Here is an 18,104-nt window from a genome sequence, read left to right on the forward strand (position 1 = left end):
CCTTTTAGATGATATTAACTGAGTCCTAGATAAAGGTCTACATTGCAGTTTGGATCTAAAGTAATACTCAAACTTTGAGAAGTTCCCTGTTAGGTCTCAACAAAAGGATTAAATCACTGTGTAAAGGAAGTCTCCCACCCAGACTGAAGTGTTTGTTTGATACCCGTGGTCCCTCCATGGCCTGTACAGCGGAGAATCCAGAACGCAGGAGCAAGGCAGACCTCTGGGGCACAGAGGTGCTGCGGTTTCTCAAGCAGCACATGAAGCTGCGACTGGCAATGCCACCGGGCCATGCCATGACCTCATGTCTGGAAAAGAGACCAGCACTGCAGTGGGTTGTGTCACTTCCCAGGCATTTGCAAGCATCAAGGGTGGAATGAAATGTCTGAGACTGGCCCAGCTCCTGGCTCCGAGCTACTCTTAATAAAAGTAGCAGTGCAAGCAGCACTTACTGTTTTTAGATAATTGTTTGTTTGAATTTGGACAGATACATGAGCCATGGTGTTGCCAGAAGGGGCATCATTAACACTGAAGGAAGTTAACAGTAGGTTAACAAGTGAAAGGCTGCGTTTAAAACAGTGACTTTCTGTAGCTCCTAATTCTCTTACCCTGAAGAAGGAGATGGATGAGCTATAGCCCTAGGGAATGCAGAGCAATAGGCAGAGACCTTGCTGGGCATACGGATTGCTGCAGGGGAAAGGGGCACCATGGTAAAGGCAGAAACTACAGGAAGGTACAGAACAAAACCACATAGAAAAATAAAATATTTCCTTCAACTGGGAAGGGAAGCTGGCCAGTACCAGTTTCCATCTCCACTGCACTGTGCCTGCAGGGTTCAAGCAGGAGCCTTCAGGGGATAAGAGGTCTTGTCAGTGCAGGCCATTGCCACAGCCGGACATCTCGGTCATTTTATCCGGGTTGTTTTCAGCTTGCGAAGTGTTATGCAGCAAACAGCAACAAGTTTTGATGATACCAGGGTGACAAGGTCTGATGTGAAGCAGATAAAGGGAGGCTCTGGAGGATTTTAGAAAGCTGATGGGCTGGCTATACTTCTCTGCAACAGTGGTGGTGTAGCACAGATGCACAGACCTCACTCAGCGTGTCTGAACACGACTGCCCCGGCAGCTGGGGAGGTGAAAACTCTTCCCTGGTATGATACATATGTCAACGTATGACCAGCCTGCTGGACTGGACTACAAACCTGAAATCCCAGCAGACAGAGCATGGGAGTCATAGTGAGAAGCAGGAAGAGCCAATAAGAAAAATCTGATTTTGAGATATTATGACAGGAAGCACAAAACCAGTTGTCAGTGTCTTCAAGAATTACAAAAGGTTTGAGTCAATGTCCTAGCGTGGAAATAACAGACTGACAGCACGTGTGCTGACGGGATTGGGTGTGAAATGTCTACATGGGAAAAAGGCAGCACTGGCTTTCCTCCCTGGATGTCAGTGGCTTCACATCTGCATTTAAGGAGCTGAAACCTTGTGAACGTCTGTGGTGGGTTCACCCCGGCTGGACGCCAGGTTCCCACCAAAGCCGCTCTATCACTCCCCTCCTCAGCTGGACAGGGGAGAGAAAATATAAAGAAAGGCTTGTGGGTCGAGATAAGGACAGGGAGATCACTCACCAATTACCGTCACAGGCAAAACAGACTTGACTTGGGGAAGTTAGTTTAATTTATTACCAATCAAATCAGAGTAGGATAATGAGAAATAAAACCAAATCTTAAAACACCTTCCCCCCACCCCTCCCTTCTTCCCAGGCTTAACTTTACTCCCAATTTTCTCTACCTCGTCCCCCCAGCGGCACAGGGGGACAGGGAATGGGGGTTGCAGTCAGTTCATCACATGTTGTTTCTGCCGCTCCTTCCTCGCCAGGGGGAGGACTCCTCACATTCTTCCCTTGCTTCAGCGTGGGGTTCCTCCCACGGGAGACAGTCCTCCACGAACTGCTCCAATGTGAATCCTTCCCACGGGCTGCAGTTCTTTATGAACTGCTCCAGCATGAGTCCTTTCAACAGGGTGCAGTCCTTCAGGAACAACTGCTCCAGCGTGGGTCCCCCACGGGGTCACAAGTCCTGCCAGCAAACCTGCTCCAGCCTGGGCTCCTCTCTCCTGCCAGGAGCCTGCTCCAGCGTGGGCTTCCCACAGGGTCACAGCCTTCTTCGGGCATCCACCTCCTCCAGCGTGGGGTCCTCCAGGGGCTGCAGGTGGAGATCTGCTCCACTGTTAACCTCCATGGGCTGCAGGGGCACAGCCTGCCTTGCCATGATCTTCACCACGGGCTGCAGGGGAATCTCTGCTCCAGCACCTGGAGCACCTCCTCCCCTCCTTCACTGACCTTGGTGTCTGCAGGGCTGTTTCTCTCACATATTCTCACTCCTCTCTTCAGCTGCATTTGCTGTTGTGCAGGGTTTTTATTCCCCTCTTCTTAAATACATTATCACAGAGGTGCTACCACCATCGCTGATGGGCTCGGCCTTGACCAGCAGCGGGTCCGTCCTGGAGCTGGCTGGAACTGGCTCTGTCGGACATGGGGGAAACTTCTTGCAGCTTCTCACAGAAGCCACCACTGCAGCCCCGCTGCTACCAAAACTTTGCCACGTAAACCCAGTACAACAACATTTTGCAATGGCAGACACTTCCTCTGACTAGAGAGTGGTCTTTCAGCTACTACTGTGCAGCGTGCAAATTGTGTATAAAACTAGGGCAGCATGTAGAAGTACATTGGGAGACAATGCTTGAATTACATGTCTTTCATTCTCATCTTAAAAATATAAAGCACCACCTCATTGCCCTGTAGAGGTATATGGACTGTGACTGCAACCTTGGAAATGAGACAATATGATGTGAATAATTCAAGCTTTTAGCCTAAGCAGGGCTAGGGCAGCCCATTCTTATTCACTAATATCAGCTGAAGTAGGAGTGCTGCTCTGTTCTGCATGGGGTTTTATTTAATAACACCAGGTAGTGCAGAAAAATAGGTTAAAAACTATATGAGGGTTATTTAGAACTTGAAAAACCTAAAAAAATGATTAGGCATCTGTTATTGTGGACTTGAATAAGCCCTGAAAGCTTCCTTAGCACTATTGCTATTGATGTATTTTATTTTTTTATTTTATTTTATTTTATTTTATTTTATTTTATTTTACTATTTTATTTTATTTTATTTTGCTATGCTCAAGTCAACCTAATGCCAAGCAATGAAACTGGCAAAGGAAAAGCTAGCAGCAAAGTTGGTATAGATTTATTTGCTTTGCCTTTTCCTCGAAACTGTAAACCTTACCTTATGGAGCTAGCCTTGCTAGAGAGTACTACACCAAGGCAGATAATCAGCTGTACATGCTGAGGGTTTGTATTTGTTTGAGGGCTGGTTTGGGGGCTTTTTTTGGCTAAGATGTGATTATTTTGTACTGCACTGTCAGACTCACTTTGACTTGTGGGCTCCAGTCCAAGCTGTCCTGTTAGTCACAGTCCCCAGGCCAGCCCAGTCACTACAACTGGCTTTAAGTGCCATCACTGGACTTTGATACTGTGCTGTTCCACCGCCTCCTGGTCAGATCATGGTCCCACAGGGTGACTTCGGTCTTCAGTTAGCACCAAGGACACCAGAGATGAGATGGTCTGTGCATCAGTCTGCATGGACCTCAGCATGGGCCAGCCCAGGGCAGCCCTTCTTGTCTGTGCTCTGGAGAGCGAATTCATGGAAAGACAAGGTCAGCACTGTTAGTATCAGGATTACCTTTTTGTTTCTGATAGGTACTGAGCAGTTTTGCTGAGGGCCCTTTATAGAAACCTTACAGTTTGGAGAATTTGCTTGATGGAGCGATTATGGCCCTCCTCAGGATTTCCTCTTCTCCTCCTTCAAAGACCTCTGCCTTCTGTCAGGCACTCGGCATGCCCCGCAGCGATGCTGACTGCTTCTCAGGGGTGTCCCCCCACCTCTGAAGCCTCCAGGCTTCTCTGGCACCCACGCAGTGCTGAGTCACAGCCTGTGGCAGTCGGTCAGATGGGTTCTGTTTCTCCCATCACATGGTCAGGAGCCAGATTTCTTCACTCTTCCTGAAGAATTGCTTTATCTTAATCACCTGGAAAGTGACCCTTCCCTCTGCTCAGTGGAAGTAGGACCTTGTGTGGCCATAGGTTTGCATCCTTCCATGGGAGTGACAGAGACTTCACCAGTTCTTCTGCTTTACTGAAGCCTCTGCCTTTGCCAGCAGATACTCTGCCTTTCTCTCCATCAGCTACTAACACAATTTCCCTAAATGAACTACTGTCTACTCAAGAAATATTAGGGTTGAGTGTTATGATTATCTTTTCTATGCTTTTTTTGAAATAACTATTATAACCCTAAAAATACTTTTTTTATAAAAATAATATTAAGTCTTTAATTGCTTTTGCTATTCTTTACACTCTTATTTCTAAGACTGTTTTTTTTCCTAAAGCTTCCTAGAAAACATTTCTCTGGCCTTTTTTTTTTAACTGAGAGAGATTTAATTGCAGCATATGATAATGTACTGATAGCATATCATAAGGTTTAAAGTTACCTTTATAAAACATTGTTATTTTATTTGACAGTATATTTTTATTGTTGAATGTATTCTAAATTACTGTGTTAAATATGTAGAGTGCTTAGAGGGTGAAACATGAAGATGGTAACAAACTAGCAAATAGATTCTCTACTCCTTTGAGCACTGTATAATCATTTACACTCAGGCAAAGCAAGCGTGGGTGCTATTAAAACACAGACAGTATCTTATAAGTGTTTAATGCAAGGTTTAAATTATACCATGAGATAACCAGGCATTGGAGAATAGCCCCAGAATCAGCTAAATCTCACACTGGCAAAGCAAGGTCAGATCAAAGACTGTTTTTCCTGCATTGTCAAGAGTATGTAAACACCTCCCCTTCATTGAACTAACCTTGCAACATGCAGCTTTACAAAAATTTATCTAAAATACATTTGTCAGATGAAATATAACTTTGCTTATGCTTCTCTCTCAAAATTTATGCACATGCAGTATTTTTACAACTTGGAGAAGTATTTTTGCTTTAATGCAAAAATTTAGATTTGCAATAATTTAATTTGTTGTGTGATTTTATGGCTTTTTTTCCCCTTTGTTCTTTCTTTTTTTAGTTTAAAAGATCTTATCCAAAGTGAAGATGTGAAACCCAAGCTGCAGTACATCATGACTAACCCTTCCTTTTCTATGGTAACAGTTCAAAGTGAAGACAGTGGGATAACCTGGGAAACTAGCTCGAGTAGATCTTCTACTCCCTGGGCCTCAGAAACTAGTACAACATCTGATCTTTACAGTATGGAAAGTTCACCAGTAGGTTCTCCTCCAGGAAAAGTTATCTTTATTATGGATGAAGGTAAGATTATTCGGAAAAGGAAGCGTAAATCTTCAAATAGGCTGCCAATGGCTACAAACCTGAAGGGAGGCCAGGGCAATAAGAAACGTGACTCTTCTGGAATGCAGAGGCAAGAACCAAGAACTGTTCTAGGAGATCTGCAGGGCTCTGTGTTGAATGTTGAACAGGTGGAAGGACAAGACACAGATGAGGAAATGTTGGACGACAAAGAAGATCTAGAGAACATCACAGAAGAGCCAGTAAAACGTGCTCCGATAAGATCAATATTTAGAGAAAACAGACTGAGAAAAGTAGGGCCGATCCTTGGAGGACCAGTACAAGCTAGAATCCAGCTGTTCAACTCAATTTTTGGAGGGACTGAGCCAGCCCCTGAAACACTGGAGAAAACCAGAATCCAGAGAAGTAACTCAGTCTCGGGAGATTCTGAACAGTTCCTTGAAACATCAGTAAAAGAAAGACTGCAGAAGTTCAGTTCACTTTTAGAAGCAAAACATCAAAAATCTTGCCAGAGAACAAGAAGTAGAAAACTTGAAACACCACCAGAGAGAAGAAGGGAGCAAAGACAGCAACCCACAGCACATGCAAATCAAAGCTGTTCTTCACCAACAACACCTCTTGAAAAACAGCTTGCTAATAAAGATGATATTTCATCTGAAAATATTAAACCCATTAAAATGAAAGATAAGACAAGCAGATTTTCAAGCTTTGGTGCAGAAACAGCTCTTCAACATGAAGAACGAAAAGAGAGACAATCTCTTTCAGAGATTCCAAATCAGGTATCAGGACAGTCACTGAAGTCCTGCCCTCCTGAAGAAGCCAAGAAGCAGCAAAGTTATTCACCTGCAGCCAAAACATCAATAACAGAGCAATCAACCTCCATTTCATTACAGTCTGATGCTAAACCAGAGAAACAAGTGCTGCTTCCTTCAGCTGAAACTGCAAACAAGAAACCAGACCAAACCCTGCTGACAGCATCAGATCTTCTGGATGAACTGACAGAGCAGGAAATTCAGCCCAATTCTGCCCCACAGTCTGTTTCAGCAGATTTTGTTAATGAAGTAGGTAGAGAAAGTACCCAACCTATTTTACCTACAGCATCTGTGTCAGAACATCCTGAGAGGGAAGTACAGAAGTCAGCAGTTCAGTCTTACTTACCTAGTGCTCCCTCAGCTAAATCCAAATATTCCACTCTATCTGAAACAAGACAGGAGGATATTATTCCTCAGTCATCAGAAACTGCACAATCTGAGTCTGAACATGTACTATTACCACATTCTGTAGATGAAACAGAGAAGCAAGAAATTGAGTGTCATTCATCAACAACTGCATGGTCAGAAACTGAGCATTCAGGTCTATTGTACTCTGCTAAAAAAAAAGAGAGTCAAAAGACCCCACCACCAGAAACCCAAAATATTCACTTAAAGAAGCATGCAGAATCCAAGGAGCAAGGAGTTAAACTAAATTTACCTATTCCTGAAAAGAGAGATTCTAAATATTTTGGCATTTCATATCCTGTTCACACAGAAACACAAGAAACTCAGAAAACTTCAGCTGTAAATAAAGGAGTCGATTTGGATCACCCTGATTTTTCTGTTGAAAAAAAGAAACAAGTAGAATATGCACAAAGGGAGATGGACCATCCAGATTTGTCATATTCCAACAAAGAAATTGGGGAATCAGATGGAACACAGACGGAGACAGAGCAACTGGACTTCTCTTTTTCCAAGGAAGACACACAGGAATTGGAGCATGCACAGCTGGAGATGGAGCATCCAGACTTCTCTTTTTCCAGGGAAGAAATGGAGGAATCGAAGAGTGCAAAACTGGAGACAGAATATCCAGAATTGCTTTTTTCCAGGGAAGAAATGGAAGAATTGGAGAGTGCCCAACTGCAGACAGAACATCCAGATTTTTCATATTCCAGAGAAGAAACAGAAGAATTTGAGAGTGCACAGCTGGAGATGCAGCACCCAGACTTTTATTTGTCGAGGGAAGAAACAGAGAAATCAAAGAGTGCCCAGCTGGAGAGAGAGCACCCAGATTTCTCATACTCCAGAGAAGAAATGGTGGAATCGGATGGTGCACAGCTGGAGATGCAGCATCCAGACTTTTCTTTTTCGAGGGAAGAAACAGAGGAATCAAAGAGTGCCCAGCTGGAGAGAGAGCACCCAGATTTCTCATACTCCAGAGAAGAAATGGTGGAATCGGACAACGCACAGCTGGAGATGCAGCATCCAGACTTTTCTTTTTCAAGGGAAGAAACAGAGGAATCAAAGAGTGCCCAGCTGGAGAGAGAGCACCCAGATTTCTCATACTCCAGAGAAGAAATGGTGGAATCGGACAACGCACAGCTGGAGAGAGAGCACCCAGATTTCTCATACTCCAGAGAAGAAATGGTGGAATCGGATGGTGCACAGCTGGAGATGCAGCATCCAGACTTTTCTTTTTCGAGGGAAGAAACAGAGGAATCAAAGAGTGCCCAGCTGGAGAGAGAGCACCCAGATTTCTCATACTCCAGAGAAGAAATGGTGGAATCGGACAACGCACAGCTGGAGACAGAGCACCCAGATTTCTCATACTCCAGAGAAGAAATGGTGGAATCGGATGGTGCACAGCTGGAGATGCAGCATCCAGACTTTTCTTTTTCAAGGGAAGAAACAGAGGAATCAAAGAGTGCCCAGCTGGAGACAGAGCACCCAGATTTCTCATACTCCAGAGAAGAAATGGTGGAATCGGACAACGCACAGCTGGAGAGAGAGCACCCAGATTTCTCATACTCCAGAGAAGAAATGATGGAATCGGATGGTGCACAGCTGGAGATGCAGCATCCAGACTTTTCTTTTTCAAGGGAAGAAACAGAGGAATCAAAGAGTGCCCAGCTGGAGAGAGAGCACCCAGATTTCTCATACTCCAGAGAAGAAATGGTGGAATCGGACAACGCACAGCTGGAGAGAGAGCACCCAGATTTCTCATACTCCAGAGAAGAAATGGTGGAATCGGATGGTGCACAGCTGGAGATGCAGCATCCAGACTTTTCTTTTTCGAGGGAAGAAACAGAGGAATCAAAGAGTGCCCAGCTGGAGAGAGAGCACCCAGATTTCTCATACTCCAGAGAAGAAATGGTGGAATCGGACAACGCACAGCTGGAGATGCAGCATCCAGACTTTTCTTTTTCGAGGGAAGAAACAGAGGAATCAGAAAGTGCACAGCTGGAAATGGAACATAGGGAGTTTTTATTTTCCACAAAAGAAACAGAAAAACAAAAATCTTTTCCTTTTGAACTGGAACAGCCAGAGTCTTACTCCCCTGAAGAAGCAGAGCAAGAAGAAACAGCACATCTTGCACTGGTACCTTCAGATTTCTCATGTTTGCTGGAAGAAGCAGAGACGGAAAACACTACAGAACTCCAGTTGGTACATCCAGATATGTCTGATTGCACCAGAAGAACTGAGATGCAGCAAACTGGGTATCTGGAAGCAGCACATTCAGATTTACCATATCCCATGAATAAAACAAAGCAGCAAGAATTGGCACAAGTAGATGTGGACAAATCTCTTATGTCCTATTTTGGTGACAAAGGAGAACAGCCACAGCCTGTACAGCAGGATTCACAACCTGGAGGTAAGCTTTATTCTCGTGCCAAGGGAGTGCAAGGAGAAACTACTCAACTGCAGTCAGAGCATCCAGTTTTGTCATATTCTGCTGGAAAAGAACAGCAACATAAAACCTCACAGATGAGGACAGAACAGCCAGAGATTATATATTCCACTGGCAAAACAGAACAACAGGAAATATTGCAACTGAAGTTGGAGCAAGTAGATTTGCCATATTCCCATGGAGAAACAACACAAGAAGCTGTACAAAAAGACTTAGAAGGTCCAGAGCCATCATGTTTCATTAGTGAAACAGAGCAACATGAAAATGTACAACTAGCTTCAGAAAATAGAGATTTCTCATTTACCACTGGAGAAGTAATGCAAGGAGTGGAGTCCGGATCTTTGGGCTCCTCACATTTGACTGACAGAGAAAAGACCTGGGAAATGGCCCAATTGAAGCAGGAGCAGTCACTTCCCTCCTGTTCCACTGCTGGTAGTCAGGAACAGGAAACCACACTACTGGATGTGGCCCAGCCAGGTGTATCGTATTCCTTTGGCAGAATGGAACAACAAGATATAGTACAGAGAGAACTAGAACAGCAGGAAACATCCCAACAAAAAGCTATGCAAATGGAAATGGAGTATTCAGATTTGTCAGAAACCTTGGGAAAAGAAGAGCCACAGGTCATAGACCAAATTAATCTGGCAGAGCAAGAAACAGGTCAAACAGAGTTAGAGCATCTGTCTTTGCCATATTCTCTCAGTGAACAAATGCAAGAAGAAATGCAAACAGAGCCAGCATATCCAGAACAGACATTCTATGTAAGTACAGAAATGCAGGAGGAAATGACACAACACAAATCAGAGCAACCATTTTTTTCAAGTTTTACTGGCAAAACAGAGCAAAAAGAAATAGTACATCCAGAGCTGAAGCAAATGTTTTTGCAATCTTCCAGTGGAACAGAAGCTCCGCTGGAAGTGGAAGTGAGTTCAGAATATCCAGATTTGTCATATTCCTTTCATGAAGCTGAACAACAAAAAAAGTTGAAACATCCAACTTTACCATTTCATTTGAAGCAACAAGAAACTGCACCACTGGTGATGGAACAGCCAGGTTTTTCATGCAACAGTGGTGAAGCAAAACCAGGTGACACCGTAGAGCAGGAGTCAGGACATCCAGAGCTCTCAGACTCCATAGGAGAAAGACAAGGACAAACAGAACATTTGGATCCACCAGGAACCCTGGGTAAAGCAGCACAAGATGAAAGTATGGAAGTGGAATCTAAATATTCAAATTTGACATGTTCTGATAGCCAAAAAAACCAGCAAGAAACTTCAGAATTGGATTCAAAATATCCAGATTTATCATTTTCCTTTAGTAAAGCCAAAGAACAAGCAACTCAAGAGTTTGAATCTAAATACCAAGAATTGCCTAAAATGGCCAGAAAAAGAGCTTCTCCAGCAAGTGCACAAATACAGTCAAAACATCCAGATTTGACATATTCCCTTGGCAAAGGAAATGAGCTGGAAATTGCACCATGGAAAATGAAGCATCCTGATTTGCCACATTGCACTGATGAGACAAACCAACAGGAAGTAGTAGTGTTGGATCAGAAAAACAGCAAAATTTCTGCTGGCAGCGAGAAGCAGCAGCAAACCACAAAACAGCGGTTAGAGCAAGAAAAGTTATCACATTCTCCTGGTAAAACAGAGCAATTAAAACATGCCCAGGAGGACTTGGAACAACCAGATTTATCATTTTCCATTGACAGGCCGGGTGATGAAATGGCCCCACCAGAAGCAGGACATGCTGATGTGATACATCCTCTGGACAACACAGAGGTGCGACGAAGAGTACGACAAGAATCGGAGCAAACAGGATTGACTTACCCCTTTGGAAAAGCAGAACATAAACCAGTTCAGCCAGAAGTGGAAATACCACATTTGGCCCATTATGCAGGTATGGCAGAAGAAGAAGAAATGGCAGAACCAGGGCAGGGACATCCTGACTTGCCTTATTCCATTTTCAAAGCAGGAGGACTGCAGACTGCACAGCTGAAACCCCAACAACCTGGTCTAGTATGCTCCCTCGACAAAGCGCAAGAAATGACCCAGCTGGGGTTGAAACAGCCAGATGTGTTGTATATTTGTGACAAAACAGAGCAACTCCTACCTGCCCAGCTCCGGCTGGGCCACACAGACTTGGCATCCCCTACCAACAAAGTGGGGCAGCGAGGGATGAAGCACACAGCCTTGGGACACCCTGATGAGGGACAGCGTGTCAGCGGAGCAGAGCATCCACAAGCTGTAGAAGAGAAACTCGGAGCTCCAGATGCATCATCTCATAGTGGAAAAGTGGAGCAAAGAGAAATGGCAAAACCAGAGCCAAAGCATCCTGACTTATCATATTCCATTGATAAAATGCAGACACAAGAAACTACACAACTGGGGTTAGGAAGGCCAGATCTATCATCTTGGCCTGGCAAAACACAGCGAGCACAAACTGCTCAAGAGGAGCAGCCAGGCTTCCTTTGTTCCTTCAGAAAAGCTTCACAAGGAGAGACAGCACAGCCAGAATTGGGACATTCACAGTTATCGTATTCTGTTAGTGAGGCAGAACAAGAAACTGCACATGTGAAAACAAACCATTCTTCAGATTTATGTGCTGGCAGATTAGAGCACCATGAAATCATACAACCAGAGGCAGAACTAATGGATTTATCATGCTCAATTGGTGAAACACAGCAACCTCAAATGGCTGAAGTGGATTTGGAGTATCCGGATTTATTGCATTCCACTGGCACAGTACAGAAACAAGAAAAGATTCAACCAAAGCAGGATCAGCCAGGTGATTTTTCATCATCTCTCAGCAAAGAAGAGCAATGGGAAGGTGCAGGGATGCAGGCAGAACACCCTGAGCTGCAGTGCTCTATGGGGAAAACAGACGGACTGCAAAATGCCCAAGCAAAATCAGAATACGCAGATTTATCATTCTCTGTTGGCACAGCAGAACCTCATAAAACAAGACAGCCAGAGCTGAAAGAACACGATTTGTTGCATTCTGTTGTTGCAACAAAGCCATCATGGGCTGCCCCACTGGAGTCCAAACATCCAGATGTCTCAGATGCCATGGGCAAAGTACCACATCCTGATTTGTCCTCTTCTGTTGGTGAAGAGAAACAAAGTGCACAGCCAGAGATCAAACAGGAGAGGGGAACCTATACATTACACCCAGAGGAAACAGTACGACTGAAATTGAAAGAGCCAACGTTGTCAAGTTCTTGTGGCACAGCACAGCAACCAAATAGGGCCCCACTGGAAGGGGAATTCCGGGGCTGCTTCTATTCCTCTGGCAAAAAAGAGCAACAAGAAATGGCAAAACAAGAGTTGGAGCATTCAGATTTATCCTATTCCACTGATAAAACACAGCAACAAGAAATGACACAACTTGGGTTAAGAAAAACAGATTTACCATCTTGCCATGGGAAGACAGAGCAACCACAAACTGTTCAAGTGGAAGCGGAACATCAGGACTCGCTGCATTTCACTGGCAAAACAGAACGGCGAGGAACAGCACAACCAGAGGGTGAGCATCCAGATTTGTCATATTCCAGTGACAAAGTAGAGCAGCCACTGGCTACACAATGGAAATCAGAGCATCCTGTAACACCCCATCCCACTGGAAAAACAGAGCAACAAGGAATGTCACATCCGGAGCGGGAACTTCCCAATTTATCACATTCCATTTGCAAAACGCTCTCACAAGAAGCAACACAAATGGACTTAGGGCAACAAGATTTAACATATGCCCTTGGTAAAACAGATGAAATACAAACTGTGCAAGGTGAGCTGGAGCATACAGGTTTGTTGTATTCTTCTGACAAAAGAGAACAAGAAACGGTATTGCCAGAGTTGCGACATCCACAGCTATCTTATGCTGTTAGAGAAACAGAAGAGGAAGCTACGCATCAGAAATCAAACTATCCAGATTTGTCGTATTCTGTTGGTCGACACGAGCACCATGAAATTGAACAACCAGAGGTGGAAGAAATGGATTTATCCTATCCAGCTGGCAAATCAGAGCACTCTCAACCTGCCCAAAAAGTACTGCAACAGCCAGAGCTTTTGGAGTCCTTTGGCAAACTAGAGGAAAAGGGAATGGCACAGCCTGTCTTTTTGCACTCCCTTGGTGAAGAAAAGCAGAAACCAGCTTCACCGTTAGACTTTGTGCAGCCAGGTTTATCACATTCACCTGGCAAAACAGAAAAACAGGAAACTCCACAAGCAGGGTTCGTGCCTTCTGATTTTTCATATTCCACAGGCAAAGCAGAGCAGTTGCAAATGGAACAATTAAAATCAAAACATCCAGATTTGTCATACTCTCTTGGCAAAGCAGAGACTCATGGAATGAAACCACCAGATTTATCGTACTCCTATGGCAAAGCAGAGCAACCACAGACTGCCCAGTTGGAGCATCCAGAGACATCACATTTCATGGGGGAAATGGAGCGAAGGGATGGGGCCCAACCTGAACTGCAGTGCATTAATTTGCAGTACTCCGTTGTTGAAACAGAACAACCAGAAACACCTTCTGTATCATATACCTTTGGCAGGACTGAGGAGCAGGGAACTGCGCAACCAGACTTTGAACAATCAGATTTATTAAGACTTACAGACAAAACAGAAAAGCATGAAACAGCCCTGCTGAGAGCAGGGCGTTCAGAGGAGCGAGACACTGGGGTTACTTCATCTCTAACTGCTCAGTTGGAAACTAAACAAGATTTATCCTTTTCCACTGAGGAAGCAGAGAACCAACCATATTCATCTCTTACTGAACAAACAGTGTTTGTACCTTTGGGTGTTTCATTTTCTGTCTCCGAAACAAAACCAGAAGGAAGTCCAAAGTCTTCACATGTAACTGGAGGCCTATCCCCCAAGCACTTAGATTTATCTTATACCCACTGTAAAACAGAGCAGACAGAAACTGTTCAGCCTGCATCAGGTTTCTTCTTTGCGAGAAAAGAAGCAGAGAATACAAAAATTCATCTACCTTTGCCTATGGCTGCACAGTCAGAGGCTGAACATGTAATTCTACCTGAAACAGAGAGAGAACAGACTCCACATTACTTCCACACAGCTATGCAATTAGAATCTGAACGATTAAATTTATCATATTCTACCGATAAAGCAGAAGCTCTAGAAAGTCAAGATTATTTAACTGTGTCTTCAAAACTGGAGTCTGAACCTTCAGCTCCATTTTATTCAGCTGATGAAACATGTCAGCAAGAAATTCCACCTTATTCAAAACCAGCCTCTGAGTACTTGGTTCCCACATGGTCCCTTGCTGAACAAGAAGAGCAAAGCATGCAGCCACTTATTCCCCAGTCTGCACAATCAGAGTGTAAACATGTGATTCCACCACATGATGAAAAAGAATTGCAAAAAATTCAGCTCTATTCACCTAAATTAGCAAGCTTCAAGACAGTGCAGTTGGACAGTATGTCTCTGACGCACACACAAGACCAAGACAAGAAAGAATCTCAAGATCATTTGTTGGACACAAAATATTCGTCATCAGAGCAGCTAAGAAGTCCCCCCAAATTCACTACTGAGCAGGATAAGCAAGAAATACAACCTGATGTGCAGGCAGTGCCAAGGTCAGTGACCACAGAGTCAAAGGTGACTGCTGTAGCAGACCAGCAAGCACTGTCATCAGATTCATTTGTACGTTTTCATACATCACCTGAAAAGTCAGTATCAGTGGTTTTCACTGATGATGAGGAGAAACAAAATATTCCGTCATCTTTACCCGATGTAGTAGGCATTCTTGGAAAGCAACCTAGCATAGTTTCAGACATTTATACTGAAGGAGAGGATAGATGTGAAATGCAACCATATTTTGCAGACCAAAAGCAAACACCCTTAGAGCATATGGGAGCTGTTTCATCAGATCTTGTTTATGAAACTGTGACGGACAAAACTCAGCATTATTCTGGTGAACGGGGCAGCCTTTCTTCAGTGGAGGTGAAGTCCATTAGCTCTAGTTCTGATGAAAAGCAGAATTCAGATATTCCATCTTTTGGGCTAGCTAGCTGGCTGGCGGAAGAGGTTAAATCTCACTCAATTAGTCCAATCAGAGCTACAGAAGCAGACAGGCAAGGAATTCAACTTTCTCCAAATGAAGCTTCTGATTTAGGATCAAAACAATTCCCAGGTGGAAGCTGCACAGAACTTACAATTCATGGTGCTAAAGGAGATATGTTTAGAGCTTCTGATTCAGTATCAAGTGAAATTTCCCACAGAGTGTCCTCAGAAACTAGTCACAGAGCACAAAGGTATGATTTACCATCTCTGGGAAGAGATAATCCAGGTCCAGAAAAAGTTCCAGAGTGTGAAACTAGGATTGGAAACCCTACAAAAATGGAAGCAATGCAACATCTGGAGGTAGACGAAGGGCCTGAAGTGCCTGAGCATTACCTGAGAGGAGAAGAGGAAGAAATGGAACATGCAAGCACTGTAGAAGACAGTCAGCATGCTCCAGAGCCTACTGAACAAAAAGATCTATTTAATATCATTTCAGAAGGTTATGAAATACTCAATATTCATGCTCCTACACATATTTCTTCCATTGATCAAGAAGAAAGCAAACACATGCCAGATAAACTAGAATACTTGGAAACAAATCCTTCATTTAAAAGAAAATTTGCTGATGATGATCATAGAGCCCTAGCTTCTGCAACAACCACAGAAATTTCAGAAAGCTCATTGTTAGGAAAGCCTGCAAGCCATCAACTAAAAGAATTGGTCAAAAATGATGATGTTGAGGAAACTGGAGAACCACAACAAGAAAATCCCATGTTACCAGAAGACAATAATAATACAGTGTTGGATCCTAATAATGGTATGGCTGATATGGATTATTTTGAAAAATATACATTGATTGATGACAAATCCCCACTTAAGCCACATTTTGAAAGACCAAGTTCATTGTTACCTGTGACAGAAGATCCTAATGAACCTGTGGAAGAAGCCAGATCTTTTAAAGAAAGCGCTGAGGTAGATACTTTGGAAGAGGAGTTTCCCTTACTTGAGGATCTGGATGAAGTCTTTTATGGTACTGTGAAAGGAGAAAGCAAAATGCAGTCCTATGCAGATGCTCCAAACCCCTTACCTCTGCAGAAATCAATTGATATTAGCAGTAAAAAGGCTACAAATATAGAAGATGAACAGAAGTCACCAGGGACCCCACTCTTTGATTCAGAAGAAGGAGTGCTAGAACGGTCTCTGTTGTTCCCTACCACTGTTGCTGCAGTTAATCCAGAGCTTCTAGAGGAGCCACCTGCTCTGTCATTTTTATACAAGGACCTCTATGCAGAAGCAGTAGGAGAAAAGACAAAAGATGAGACTCCTTCTGATGAAGAAAGTGGTAATTCTAATGCATCTTTCCCTAGTAGAAATTCAGACACAGATGACGGAACAGGAATATATTTTGAAAAATACATTCTTAAAGATGAAATTCCAAGTAAGGCCATAGGACCTCAAAAGGGTCAGTTACCAGAGGCTGAGTCCTTTAGTGGAGGAATTTCAGTTCAGAGTTCAGAGGACAAACACAAGCAAGGGTCTGGTGATGTTCAACATGTCAGAACCGAGGTTCTGCCAGAAAGGGGTGTTGTGGAGAGAGAGAAAGTCCAAGTTGACAGTGACATTCAAGCAACAATTTGTAAACCAACACATGCCATTCCTTTTGGAAGCAAAGGAATTCTTTCAGGTGCAAGACGTGATACCACTGAGCAAAGAGAAGAAGAAAATGTACCTGTAGAAACAACTGAGGAGTTGCCAGAGTCATCAAGTCATCAAGTGCTGTATAGTCAACTAGTGGATTATCAGGGAGCTGCATATCAAGAAGCTAGTAATAAGCAGGAAGAACAGCATGAAATGACAACAATTCCTGAAATGGAAAAATATGTCCCATATGTCCGGACTCCTGTTGAAGACAGCGAAGATGATCAGTATACCCAGGAAAATCTTTCCCATGCCCCTGCCATTCAGCAAACAGAGAAGCCAGACTTGCAAAGAGAGGAGCAACACCCTGATGTTTATGAAGATATTGCTGAGTCAATGGACTATGATGTGATTACGCAAGAAGAACTTTTGCAAGATGAAATATCATCTCAATTCACACAGGAGGAGCTAGTATTTGAAGACAGGGACTCTTTTGAGCATGTTGGTGGTAGTTATGAATTTGTTAATGAGCCAGAGCAAAGAACATCTGTTGAGCTTGAAGATTCAGGTTTTGTGGTGATGTATCCTGAAAAATCAGCAACAAATGTTCCTCAAGTTGAGAGCCCACAAAAAGAACTGAAGAAAGCGCAAGCAGACACATATTGTTACCACTGCAAATGCCCAATATCTGCTATTGACAAGCTTTTTGGAGAACATAAAGACCATGAAGTCACAACACTAGATGATGCTGCAACCAAGATGAAGGTAAGAATTAATTTGGGTGAGGGAAGGAGCTACTGAAGCTAATTTCTTCAAACCTCCCGTGTTGTCAGGGGAGAGGCTTCAGAGAGCAGTCCAGAGGCTAAATCACAGTATCTATAAAATAAAAACTATTCCTAAACACCTGTTAGAGATCTTGAAGGGAGAGTATCTTATTAAGGTATTCTCTAGGCTTGCTAAGCTGATATTTTCATTTGATCATAAGATTGAATGACCTTGTTTATATGTAGCTGTTACCAGACTTTCCATCTTTTAGCTTGCTCACCTGTGTAAGTTTGTTCTGGTTTGCATGTGTAGGGGGAGAAATGGGAAGAGTGTTGTTTCTATGAAAAGAAAATTTTAGTAACGACAGCTCGTTTCACTTGACAAAGTACAGAAACCTCCATATGTGGGGACCAATATCATCATAAAGTGTTCCCTGTCCCAGTTATGTGTGTTGGTTGCTTGGAGATGTTAGACGAGTTACACAGTTTACACTACACAGTTTTGTTGAAACTCCGTCCTCATTTTCTGTTCAGTTCATGTTCGTCTGTGCCAATAGTGTTTTAGCTGTAGTGCAGGTAAGAGTTTAGCAAGTCCCACTTCTTCCCGCTATCCCTAAGCTGTACCAGTCTAGAGGACAGATTAAAA

The 18,104-nt window shown here is 43.5% G+C and overlaps 1 protein-coding gene across 4 annotated transcripts in view; it reads left to right on the forward strand.

Moving 5' to 3' along the window:
* The window catches only part of CMYA5 (cardiomyopathy associated 5), a 54,550-nt gene that overhangs the window by 4,161 nt on the left and 32,285 nt on the right, over positions 1 to 18,104 (forward strand). For all 4 annotated transcript variants that reach the window (XR_015700960.1, XR_015700961.1, XM_087741700.1 and 1 more), the window contains exon 2: positions 5,138 to 17,459. Coding sequence is in view for 2 of the 4 variants with exons in the window: in XM_087741700.1 (XP_087597826.1) it covers positions 5,138 to 17,459 (12,322 nt within the window). In the remaining 2 variants the exon portion in view is untranslated. The remainder of the gene's footprint in view (positions 1 to 5,137; positions 17,460 to 18,104) is intronic.

This window comes from Nipponia nippon, unplaced genomic scaffold (assembly GCF_047370975.1).
Source record: "Nipponia nippon isolate SJK-2023a ecotype South Korea unplaced genomic scaffold, ASM4737097v1 scaffold_8, whole genome shotgun sequence".
In the NCBI taxonomy this organism is placed as follows: domain Eukaryota; kingdom Metazoa; phylum Chordata; class Aves; order Pelecaniformes; family Threskiornithidae; genus Nipponia; species Nipponia nippon.